The sequence below is a fragment of the Globicephala melas genome, chromosome 6 (genome assembly GCF_963455315.2).
Source record: "Globicephala melas chromosome 6, mGloMel1.2, whole genome shotgun sequence".
Lineage (NCBI taxonomy): Eukaryota > Metazoa > Chordata > Mammalia > Artiodactyla > Delphinidae > Globicephala > Globicephala melas.
The window spans coordinates 80,783,485-80,796,599 of record NC_083319.1 but is presented as its reverse complement, the minus strand read 5'-3'; the positions used below and the strand labels follow the sequence as shown (position 1 = coordinate 80,796,599).

At 38.1% G+C, this 13,115-nt stretch overlaps 1 protein-coding gene across 6 annotated transcripts in view; it reads left to right on the top strand.

Annotated features, from left to right (window-relative positions):
• Positions 1-13,115, top strand: part of UBAP2 (ubiquitin associated protein 2) — a 125,117-nt gene that overhangs the window by 78,803 nt on the left and 33,199 nt on the right. For all 6 annotated transcript variants that reach the window (XR_011377547.1, XM_070045754.1, XM_070045753.1 and 3 more), the window contains 4 exons: positions 1,327-1,381; positions 2,822-2,925; positions 7,352-7,417; positions 12,063-12,115. Coding sequence is in view for 5 of the 6 variants with exons in the window: in XM_070045754.1 (XP_069901855.1) it covers positions 1,327-1,381; positions 2,822-2,925; positions 7,352-7,417; positions 12,063-12,115 (278 nt within the window). In the remaining variant the exon portion in view is untranslated. The remainder of the gene's footprint in view (positions 1-1,326; positions 1,382-2,821; positions 2,926-7,351; positions 7,418-12,062; positions 12,116-13,115) is intronic.

The following is a 13,115-nucleotide window of genomic DNA, read 5'->3' as shown; positions in this document are numbered from 1 at the left end:
CTCTGTGCTATAAGGATCATATAGTTCTATTTTTAATTTTGGGGGGAATTGCCATAACTGTTTTCCACAGTGGCTACACTATTGTACATTCCCATGAAACAGTGTACAAAGGCTTCAGTTTCTATACATCTTTGCCAACACTTATTTTCTCTTCTCTCTCTCTCTCTTTCTCTGTTTCTCACTCGTAGCCATTGTAATGGGTGCCACATTGCCCTAATGATTAGTGATGTTGAGAATATTTTCATCTGCTCATTGACCATTTTTATATTATATTTGGAGAGATGTCTATTCAAGTCCCTTGCCCATTTTTTAATCTGGTTGTTTGTTTTGTTAGAGAGTTGTAGAATTTCGTTATGTATTCTCAGTGTTACTCCCTTATCAAATGTAGAATGTGTAAATATTTTGTGGGTTTTCTTTTTAGTCTGTTCATGCCTTTTGATACACCAGTTTAAAGTCTAATTTTTTCCTTTTCTTGCCTGAGTCTTTGGTGTCATATCCAAGAAATCATTACCAAATTCAGTGTCATGAAGCTTTTGCTCTGTATTTTCTTCTAAGGGCTATATAGTTTTAGCTCTTGTGTTTAGGTCTTTAATCCACAATTTAGGATTCAATTAAGAAAAACTGGAGAGTCACTGAATAGAACTATTTCTTCTTGCTTGCTCGCTCTCTTGTTTGCTGCCCTTTTGGTCATTGGTCAGAATCTTAGTATTAAAAATCGTATGTAATAACACCATCAGGGGCTTCCCTAGTGGTGCAGTGGTTAAGAATCCGCCTGCCAATGCAGGGGACGTGGGTTCGATCCCTGGTCCGGGAAGCTCCCACATGTCACAGAGCAGCTAAGCCCATGCGCCACAACTACTGAGCCTGTGCTCTAGAGCCTGCGAGCCACAACTACTGAAGCCCACACCAAGAGCCCATGCTCCACAACAAGAGAAGCCACTGCGATGAGAAGCCCGCGCACTGCAATGAAGAGTAGCCCCTGCTCGCCGCAACTAGAGAAAGCCTGCGGCCAGCAATGTAGACCCAATGCAGCCAAAAATAAATTTTATATATATATATATATATAAATAAAACCTGCCCGTGTTAAGCTGCTAAATATGACAAGTGTTGTACAAGCAGAATTAAATTCTTTTCTATCCTTTGAGATCAATAACTGTAGATATTTGTGTCATTAGGGACCAGCAGATTGGGTGCACTGGTTGGGAATGTTGGTGCTGTTAGGAACAATGACAGTAATGTTTGGGTAGGTGTGTAAGGGATGAAGTTGGTAGAATTATAGTTGTGTAGGACATAAGTATTATTTTTACACTATATTTTCTTTAAAAGCGTTTGGACGTGGCAGAGGGAGAGGGGCAGGAAGATTCTCAACACAAGGCATGGGGTAAGTCTTAGCCATCCTATTTTTGAAGTAATTACCTTCTGTAGTTTAAAGAGACAATACTGAAAAAGCAAAATAACACAAATAAAATTGTATTGCAGTAGGCCTTAGAGCAGTTTTCTAGCCTTGGCTTTATCGACATTTTGGATTGGATAATAGTTTGTTGAGGTGGTGGGGTTCCCTTTACATTGTAGGATGTTTAGCAACATCCCTGGCCTCTCCCTACTAGATGCCAGTAGCACCCCTCCTCAAGTTGTGACAGTCAAAAATGTCTCCAGACATCGCCAAATGTTCCCTGGGAGGGAGGTGCACAGCCACCCCAGTTGAAAACCATTGCTTAAGAGAGTTATGTTGGTAAATCCAGCAATTATCTTTGAATGGTAAGTAAATGAAATGTTTTTGTTTTGTTTTTTATGAAAAGCAATCATTTTTATCTTAAATTGTGACGGATGAGTATATTGTTATTAAATAGATGGTATAATCAGTTATTTATTCATTATTTCTGGTTCTCTCACTTTTTGCTGTTATCCAAAACATTAGCTCTCCCCCCCGCCCCCGATCTTTATAAAAAGTTTTTAAGCTTCTTATAGAGGCCATAAGTAGATGACAGTCAAGAAAGGAAAAGTCCTTTGTTTCTCCATATCTCCAGGGCAGCACTGTTGGGGGTCACTACCTTCAGGTGGTGACTCCTGCCATCTCTGTTTTCTGCCTGAGCTCCCTGTGGACAAAGGAAGGATGAAAACACAGGGAGCAAACTGGCCGGAACATATGAACGTATGTGCCCAACCCAGTAGCTTTAAACGATTTTGTGGATTTTGCTGTCTACTTTAAAAAATACTCTTGTGGTTCTTTTTGTCAGTGACACCCCAATAATGCTGGAAAAAAATTTTTTTAATTCTGTTGTGAAAATTTTAGCAGTGCTATTTAATTTGGCTCTAGTTAGACATCTGAATCATGGGTATTGAGGATTTTAATTTAAAAAGAGGCACTGAACAAAACGTTTTCTTTTTATTTACATCCATCTAAACAAAAAGAATCATATACTTCTACTGTAAAAGGTTCAAATCCAAAATTAGATTCTGACTTCGGAAGAAAAGACCTATTGCCTATTTAAGTCTAGGCTTAGTTGGGAGGGGGTGGGTGGGTTTTTCATTAGAGCCATTACCCTGCCTAGAACTATTATAGGTCTCCACACTTGCTTTAGGATGCAGAGGACAACTTAGGGAAGTAGGAGCGTCATACAAGAGTGTATGGAAGGTTCTAGGCAACCTCTGCTTTTCAGAAGATCTGCATTCCGATGGCAAGAAGAGTTGGCTATAATTAAATAGGAGAAGGAGGGTGAAGTTTCTTATAGTGGTTCTTAGAAGGGACAGGGCTTGTTTCGGGGAAGATGATGTACAGTTAATTTTGTGATTTGCCTTTATTCTTTATTTCAAACCCAAGGACATTTAACCCTGCGGACTATTCAGATTCTCCATCTATAGATGGGTGTGGGACAAAACCAGTAGGTTGGGAAGCTGCTCAGAATGGTGCAGATGAGGGAACTGGTAAGTGTCTTTTCTCACCAGAGATGTATTTTAATTGTTTGAGCTCTTAATGTACAAAGATGACATCAAAGTGTGCTGGTGGAGAAGAATGAAAAACAGGCAGCTGTCCTACCTCTGAGACTACTCTTAGCTGATTCTTAACTCCAAAGTTTCTCACTTATAAATCTCATTTGACGATAAAGTATGTGGTTTACCCCTTTTGCACTCTGAAGAAGAGGCTGTAATAAATCTGTAAGGCAGTACAAACCCACACTCAAATCTCAGTGTCAGGGATATATAGAATTTCTTAGTGCAAGACTTGAAACAAAGTATTTACCATTCATAATGGTGAACACAAATTTGGCCAGATAAAGAGGTAGATGATGATAGATGGGTTTAGGGCAACAGTTGCTTTTGCAGATTTTTCTGTGTCCTGCAGTTTTAAGATTATTTCTTTACTGAAATTCACAGATAAATACTTGTTAATTGGCTTATTTATTTAATAAAGCTCTTTTGAAGATTTTTTCCTGATAATATATATTAACTTGTGATTATATTTATAAAAACATAATTTGACACTTCGTGAATTATAACCCAAAATATAAAAGTATAGCTCAATAATTAGCTAAAAAAGACAGTTGCCACCATCACAGAAGCACAGCGAACTAGAAATCAAATATACTATCAAGAGGACCAACGAAAGTTATAAAAACGGTAATTTGAAAAGACTAGTATCAATAGAATTGATAAGTTTATTGTGAGACTTATCAAGGGAAACAGAAGAAACATATAATTCGTTGTAGGAATAAGAAAAGGAATATTGATATTAATTATCTTTATAATCTATTATAATTAATATTATAGCTATTAAAAATCATCAGAAGATACTTTGTCAATAAATTTTTTGCTAACATTTGCAATTACAGATTAATCTCATTCTTCAAAACAGCTGTAAAAATTTTAAGTCACAATATTGGAAATCAATTCAGTAGACTAGAAAAAGGCTAATGTATCATGGCCATGTTAAGTTTATACTTGATATTCAAGTTTAACATTTAAAAAATCGGACGACTCCTAGATATATACCCAAGAGAATGGAAGATACAGGTTCACATAAAAGCCAAATGTCCTTCAGTGGCTGAATGTGTAAGAAGAATTATCCAGATTAGTCAGATACATAGAAACAGAAGTAGACTGGTGGCTGTTGGGGGCTGGGAATGTTTAGGAGAAATGGGGAGTGGCTAGGAACGGGTGCCAGATTTTTTTGGAGCAATGAAAATATTCTGGAATAGGTAGTTGTGATTGTTGTACACCTTGTGAATATACTGAAAACCAATCAGTTCTTTGCCTTAAAAGTGTGGATTTTATGTTATATGAGTTATATCTCAATAAAAAAAGGATTATTCACCCCTTTAACAGAATAAAGGAGAAACTCCATATCATTTTAATAAGGAAAAGCATTTGACAAAACCCAGCATTCATTCCCGATTTCTACAAAAGTCACAGCAGACCTCAAAATTAATAGTGATGTGTAGAATATTTTTCTTTTGTAACAAGATCAAGGGGCTTACTCTCACTACTCTTACCCTCTTACCTTTTTTTTTTTTTACATAAAGGCAAAAAATTTAGTTGAACTGAAGAGAAACAGGAGTATTACTCTCATTATTTCTATTCACCCCTGTACCAGAGGTCATAAACACTGAAACAAAGATTGAAAAAGAAAAGAAGGGTTGGAAAGGGAGGAAAAAACCTGTCATTTCTGGCAATGATATAAAAGAATCTATAGATAAATTAATGAAATTAATTAGGAAGCTTTAAACAGTGCAGATAGTTGACAGGTGATATTTCTATAAACCATCAACAAAGAGAAAATGGAAAAAAAATTAGTGGCCTCAAAAAATATCAGATGCTTATGAAGAAGTCTAATGATGTGCAAGATAAGACTTCTAAATGAAAATATAAATTATAAAATCTTACAGTAAAATGTAAAATTGAGTGTTTGAAGAAACATTAATAAACAGAAGGATATACCATTTATAGTAGTACAAAAACATGAAGCACTTAGGTATAAATCTGACAAAATATGTGCAAGATTTATATGTTGAAAATTATGCAACACAATGATAAATATCAAAGATGACCCAAAAAGGGAGCAAGATACTCAGTGTTTATGCATTGGAAGATTCAATATTATTGACATGTTGTTTCTCCCCAAATTGATATACAGGTTCAGTACAAGTTCATTCAAAATCCTAACAAATTTTTTGTGTGTCAGTAACTTGATTCTAAAATTTTTATGGAAAAGTATAGGTCTGAACATAGCCCAAACAGTTTTGAAAACTAACAGTGTTCAAAGATTCACACTCCTTGATTTCAAGAAGTTACCCTAAAGGTACAATAGTCAAGACTGTGGAATTGGCAAAAGCACAGAGACAGATCAATTATATAATAGCAAATCTAGAAATAAACCCACAGATACAATTGGTTTTGGACAAAGGTTCCAAGGCAATTCAATGGTATACTGTATATAAAAAATAACCACAATTGGATAATAGCTCTACATGTGAAACCTGAAAGCACAACTTCTAAAGAAAATACAGGGCATATCTTAGCCACCTTGGATTAAGCAAAAATTTCTTACGTAGGGCATAATAAACATGAGTCTAAAAGAAAAACATGGTTCTTCAGAAGAGAATAAAGAGAATGAAGGAGCAAGGCATAGTTTAGGAGGAAATATTTATTTAAAACCTCTATTTGAAAAGGGACTCGTATACAGAATGGGTGAAGAATTATCACAACTCGTTGAGAAGAAAACAAACCTAGTAAAATGAGCAATTAAAAATGAACAAAAAATGAAAAGTTGTGGAAATGGATGGTGATACTGGTTATATCACATTGTGAATTACTCAGTGCCAGTGAACTGTACACTTAAAAAGGTTAGCATCGGGCTTCCCTGGTGGCGCAGTGGTTGAGAGTCCGCCTGCTGATGCAGGGGACACGGGTTCACGCCCTAGTCTGGGAAGATCCCACAGGCCGCGTAGCGGCTAGGCCCATGAGCCATGGCCGCTGATCCTGTGCGTCCAGAGCCTTTGCTCCGCAACAGCAGAGGCCACAACAGTGAGAGGCCCGCATACCACAAAAAAAAAAAAAAAAAAAGGTTAGCATGGTAAATTTTATTTACCACATAAACATTATTTTACCACAATACAAACTTGACATAGAACGGTATACGCATTCTGTATCTGTGTCAGTTTTTTTGCTATAATATTTTACTGGAATTATGTGAGATGTAGTCATAGGGGGAGACTGGGTGAAGGATAACTTCTTGTGAATGTATAATTATTTCAAAATAAAAAGTTAATGAAAAATGAGCAAATGATTTGAACAGATGCTTCACAAAGGAAGATATATGGATGGCAATAAGCACACAAAAATGTGCTAATCATCATTGGTCATTGGGGAAATACAAATTAAAACCACAGTAGGCTACCACCTTTCATCCATTAAAATAGCTTTTTAAAAAAACTGACAGTTCCAAGTGTTAGTGAAGGTGACAGAGTAACTCGAACTCCTACGTTCCTGGTGTGAAAGCATACATATACTATACAGTCTTACAATCCCAACCCTAAGTTTTTACTGAAGAGGAATGAAAATACCCACACAAAGGCCTGCATGTGATGTTTATAGTGGCTTTATTTATAACCGCCACTGATTTTTAAATCAGATGTTTGAAACAGAATGTTGGAGCAAACAGAATGTTTAAACAGTTAATTAGTCCATTAACTGCTATTTTTCTTTTTTCATATTCCTCCATCTCTTCTTCCTTCTCCTTTTGTCTTTATCTCTTCCCTCTCATTCCTCTTATTTTCATTTAGAGTAGCAGAATGTGTTCGATGCAAAATACAGTTAAAAGATGTCATCTGATGGAGTGCTGGCTATTTCTCTAGAAGCCTCACAGAATGGTATTGTCTTGTTGATAACCCAGAGTTCTGAGTCTAGCCCACAGCCTCATAGGCTCAGAAACCTGACTTGACAGGATAATAATCAAATCCATTCCCTAGAGTCAGAATCAAACATTACCCAAAATAGAAAGACTGAAGGGTAGTCAAAATGCTAATTTATAAATTTACTAAAAACATACCTTTTAAACAGATTGGAATGTTTTCTTTGACAAGTGGGAAGGGAACTTGGTGAACATGGGAATGAGAACAAGCATAATTGATGTAAATTGAATGTTCAAGATCTGTCTGGCTGTTAAGGTTCATAGTTGGACCATAGCAGTCTGTCATAGCATGGACTGCAGTAAGTTTGTTTTTCCTTGGACACACAGCATATACTTAGTTTGATGCTTTCCCTCCTTCGTTTAATTTGCTGACCAATTTCTTTTCTGATGAATACCTTAATTGTTGTGATATGTTAAAACCTTCCATTTTACATTGATCCACAGAACTGGCATCAAATGCTCAAAATGTAGCTCAGAATCTGCCAAACAAAAATTCTTTGGGACTCAAAGGTATGAATTTTTTTTAAAATTTCTTAGTTAAGAATCTGATAAAATGCTTAAAATATCTTCCATTTTTATCAAGGCTAGCTAATAAAAATTCATCAGATGAATGTTTGTGAACTATATTTCTACAACTGCTTGATAAAGTAATTACCAGCTTTTGATAATAGAAGTGTTTTTCACATTGGCCTTCAAGGTGACACAGATTTTTGCATCACTGCTGTCCTTTTTTCTGTAAGGCTGCCTTATATGTCCTTTTGATAGAGGGCTAACATCAAGTTAAACTGAACATAAAGCATACATCTCAAATTTATTGTTTTAAGCTAGAAATAAATTAATGTCATTGAATTTTTCTCGTATGTTTGATGTGAAGGTCTGTAGGTCTACAATGGGGAGCAAGGTCTTCCTGTAAAATTTTAATATTCCAAAATAAGATTTTAGGACCTGACTCTGTATTCTTCTGTATCTAATGTCATGTAGTTTTTCGAGTCCGTGTATCTAGGGTGGGTCACTGCAACAGCTTGACCTTGGCTGCTGACACGGGGCTTGACATAACACCATACCATGTTGGACTTCTGCTTACAATTTCATACGTTGTCTTCTGCCTGCTTTTAAATGTACTCGGGGCTTTCCTGTTGGCGCAGTGGTTAAGAATCCACCTGTTGGTGCAGGGGACACAGGTTCGAGCCCTGGTCCAGGAAGATCCCACACGTCGCAGGGCAACTGAGCCCGTGCGCCACAGCTACTGAGCCCATGCTCCCTAGAGCTGCAACAAGAGAAGCCACCACAATGAGAAGCCTGCACACTGCAACGAAGAGTAGCCCTGGCTTTCTGCAACTAGAGAAAGCCTGCGTGCAGTAATGAAGACCCAATGCAGCCAGAAATAAGTAGAAATAAAATAAGTAAATGTACTCAGCTTCTCATCCTCTTCTACATGTCTAAGTTTGCATTTTAATTATTTTCATAATACTCCTCTCTAAGTGGTAGGCCAGTCTCTTTACATATCATGTATAAGAATGTGTGTTTTAAATTAGTATCACTGAATTGTACACTTAAAAAATGATTACTGTAGTAAATTTTATAAGTATTTTGCCACAACTTACACATTTTTTGGGGAAAAAAAAGGATGTTCTGAACTTTAGGTTAATTTTAATATTTTATAATTTTTTGTAATGCCTCATCATTGTTTCTCTCCCCTGGAATATCCCTTCTTTTTTTTGTTTTTTTTAAAAAAATATTTAGGGCTTCCCTGGTGGCGCAGTGGTTGGGAGTCCGCCTGCCGATGCGGGGGACGCGGGTTAGTGCCCCGGTCCGGGAAGATCCCACATGCCGCAGAGCGGCTGGGCCCTTGAGCCATGGCCGCTGGGCCTGCGCTCCGCGGCAGGAGGGGCCACAACAGTGAGAGGCCCGCGTACTGCAAAAAGAAAAAAAAAAATTATTCATTCGTTTATTTATTTGGCTGCACCAGGTCTTAGTTGCGGCATTCGGACTCTTAGCTGAGGCATAAGGGATCTAGTTCTCTGACCAGGAATCGAACCTGGGCCTCCTGCATTGGGAGCACAGAGTCTAACCACTGAACCACCAGGGAAGTCCCGAATATCCCTTCTTAAATATCTGTTCAGGTATTTTCCAGCCTTCAAGGTTTTTGCTGTGATTCATCTTCCCCATAAAGTTTCTCTTAGCTTTCCATAACTTTTTCATCCTGTAAATTTCCAGTGTATTAATCAGATTCATGTAATTTATATATCATTCAGTAATATACTACCCTGATCACTCCCTAAATTTTTACTTGTCTTTTCAGTGAGATATGACTTTGATACCTAGCATCATGCTTTCTTTACATGTAGGCTTTTAACCCAGGATTAGTTGGTTGATGATTGATGATGAAAGGTTCCTAAGGAAAATTCACCATAAATTGTTTCCTGTTATAATCTTAGTTGCTTTGAAGGTGAAAGTTTTATGAATGACTTTTGAGGCTTTTTCTATTTCTTGACTAGAGTGTTCCTAAATCTGCTTAGAATGAGCCTCAGCTTTTTATAGAATTTGTAGTCTTTAGAGTACTGTCTCCTATGATGAATTTGACAGCATGAACACAGGGTAAGTTGGATGGAGGTGGCACCAAGACCACTATGTACCGGCCATCTTTGAAATTAGTCCACTTGTAAACTTTTAAAACTATGCATGTACTTAGACAAAAGTCTGGAAGGAAATATAGTAAAAGGTTGGAGATTATGTATAAGTACTTAAGAAAGGCACTAGTTAGTACTTAAGAAAGGAAGATGATATTGAATTATAGCTGGATGGCTTGTGTTGGATTCATTTAGCTTTGTGTACAGTGTGCTAAGAGGCCTGTGCAGGGGTCTGGAGATCCAGGTTCCAGTACTGATTTCTGACTGGGACTAATTGCACCTTGTGTTTCTTCACTTAAACTATTACGTTTTTCTGCTTTCGTTTATGAAAATATTTTAATTCAAAGAGATGTTTTGGGGGCACATAAATTGATAGTTGTTTTGTGACATTTCTGGAGAAATTATGGAAACCATTTAAAGATATGATAAATTAGCCAAAACAAAGGATCAGATTGTCAGTCAGATATTGAAACCTGGGACTTCCCTGCTGGAACAGTGGTTAAGAATCCGCCTGCCAATGCAGGGGACACGGGTTCGAGCCCTGGTCCGGGAAGATCCCACATGCCGCGGAGCAACTAAGCCTGTGCGCCACAACTACTGAGCCTGCACTCTAGAGTCTGCGAGCCACAACTACTGAGCCTGCGTGCCACAACTACTGAAGCCCGTGCGCCTAGAGCCCGTGCTCCGCAGCAAGAGAAGCCCCCGCAATGAGAAGCCCATGCACTGCAATGAAGAGTAGCCACCGCTCGCCACAACTAGAGAAAGCCCACGCACAGTAATGAAGACCCAATGCAGCCAAAAGTAAATAAATAAATTTATTTTAAAAAATATTGAAACCTTTATCTATCAAGCTTTACTGTCATTTCAAGGATACATGGAATTGAGAGGGACAGAAGAGCAGGGAGTTCTTCCCTGCAGTGCATATGCCCTGTGATCCACAGTATAGGTGAAGTCTCTAAGTGGTGTGTGTAGGTTTCTCACACAATAGAGAATGTTTTCAGGTTTGAAACATCTCTGTTTTATAATCACAGAGTAGCATATCTGGGGTGGTATTTTACAAGGAGCCATGCTCCATAAATCCATAGATTCTACTTTTGTTTGCCATGATCAATCTCAAATTAGGGACATCCTATTGAAAGCATTCCATAGAAAAGGACTCTTTTCTTAGGTGACACCATCAGTTTAGTTATTAGGTTATTGACATGATTCCAAGGAAATTAGATCTGTTCATCTGCCTTTTTCCTTCAGGGGTATGCCCTTCCTTTTCCCACACACAAACCTCATTGTAAGTCAGATTCTCAACTTATTTCTTCCCATTGAAGGAACTGAAAACATTCACAGTCCCACTTCATGATTTTGGTTATAGTTAGTATCTTGGTGTGCTTCCTTTTAAAAGCATTTTATCTGGGTATGTGTTTGCATGTATGCTTTAAAATAATGGGAGGGCTTCCCTGGTGGCTCAGTGGTTGAGAGTCTGCCTGCCGATGCAGGGGACGCGGGTTCGTGCCCCGGTCTGGGAAGATCACACATGCCGCGGAGCAGCTGGGCCCGTGAGCCATGGCCGCTGAGCCTGTGCGTCCGGAGCCTGTGCAGTGAGAGGCCTGCGTACCGCAAAAAAATACAAAAAAATAAAAAATAAAATAATGGGAATATACTTATACAGAATCGCTAAGCACTAGTGTCAGCATTTCTGAACTCATGCTTTTCTTTAAAGCATTTAATTGTTTTATATATAAATGATTGTTCTGTAAGAACTGTTTGAGCACATTTTCTGTACCTGCTTATCAGGAGTTAATAACCACATACTTTATATGAATAGGACTAATGTTTAGCTTTGCTAGAGACCTATTAGGAAACCATACAGTGGAACTAATATAAAAAGCATACTTCTCGGGTCTTTCCTGATGGCACGGTGGTTAAGAATCTGCTCTGAGCCTGTGCTCTAGAGCCCGTGAGCCACAACTACTGAGCCCAGGCGCTCTAGGACCCATATGCTGCAACTACAGAGCCCGCATGCTCCACAACAAGAGAGGCCACTGCAATGAGAAGAGTAGCCCCTGCTCACCGCAACAAAGCCTGCGCACAGCAACGAAGACCCAATACAGCCAAGAAAAAAAGAAAAGCATACTTCTCTAAATTTGATAATCCACCTGAAATGAGGGCCCAAAGCAGAGCTGCCTTATACTGAATTGTGTTCTCTTTTAAATAATATATATCATAAGGAACTCCTTGTTAAACATATTTGTTTGTGCTGTGCCATACTTTCTTTCTTAAGGCAGAATTGCTTGGATATCATCCAAAAGCAATCTGAGACATTGCTTTTGAGTTTTTGTGGATAGTACTTAGCCAACTTGCATTTGAAAACATGACTGATTTTCTTGAGATAGATTAAGAGCCTCATATTTCTTGGATTGTAAAGTATATTGCTGATGGTATATGTGATATATCTTGTGCCGTACACAGTAGAGAACCACTTGGAATCAGACATTATTTGACTTTGTGGTGTAAACTGTGATTGTCAACAGGGTCCTGGAAGAATTCTGTGGACGAGTGGACAACGGAAGACTGGACTGAAGATGTAAGTGTTTACACTTACAATCACAGACTTCTGTGATTACCATTTTTTTTTAGCAGATGCTTCTCAGAAGGAAGTTGGTGTTTTCAGGTTTTTGCGAAATTTGGTTTTAAAGCAACCGTTTAAAGATGACCAGGTGTTGGGGCTTCCCTGGCAGTCCAGTGGTTAAGACTCTGTGCCTCCAGTGCAGGGGGCACAGGTTCAATCCCTGGTCAGGGAACTAAGATCCCACATGCCATGTGGTGCGGCCCAAAAAAAAAAAAAGACCAGGTGTTAAGTAGGAGTGACATCATTTTTTTCTCTATCTTTGTTTTATTTGGCCTGATAACTAGCTGATGCTATTATCCTGGCCTGTGAACGATACTTACTCTTTCTAACCTTTTTATTAAAGGAGGCAGTCTATGTTTGGGGTTTATAGTTGAAATTAACCTGAATAAATCATTCTGGTTCTAGGCCCAACCAATTCCCTTTTCAACTAGACTGGCTCTTTTTGTATTCATTTATTCCACAGACATTTTTGAATATACTGTACTAGCTTCTGGGTAGTGTTGGTCTCTAGGTTCTGTGTTCAGCATAAGATATCTTAACTATTTTTCTGTTTCACTCTTAAGGCCCAGAACAAAAGTATGTACATGTTAGTTACAGCTGACATTGGAAGGGAGAGAATAAAGGGTTTACAAGTATTGACCTTCAAAGTTGCATAAAGTGATCCAGACTTTGAGATTTTATTTTTCTTTTTGAGATTATTCCCCCTCTCCCCATTTTGTACTCACAAACAGTTTTTAAAAAGAAACAAAAGTGCACTTGTGCTTTCTTTCTTTTTAGCACTATTTTATCTGACTTGTTAGGGAATGAGCTGGGTAGGGCATGAAAAAGAAAGATGCTCATTTGATTGGAATTTGGGAAATTTAGGGTTTTTTATCTTCTTCTGCTACATACTAACCATAAGTCCTTGGGGTATGATGTCAGCAGGCTCTCTGTTACCTGTAATCTGAGGAGACTG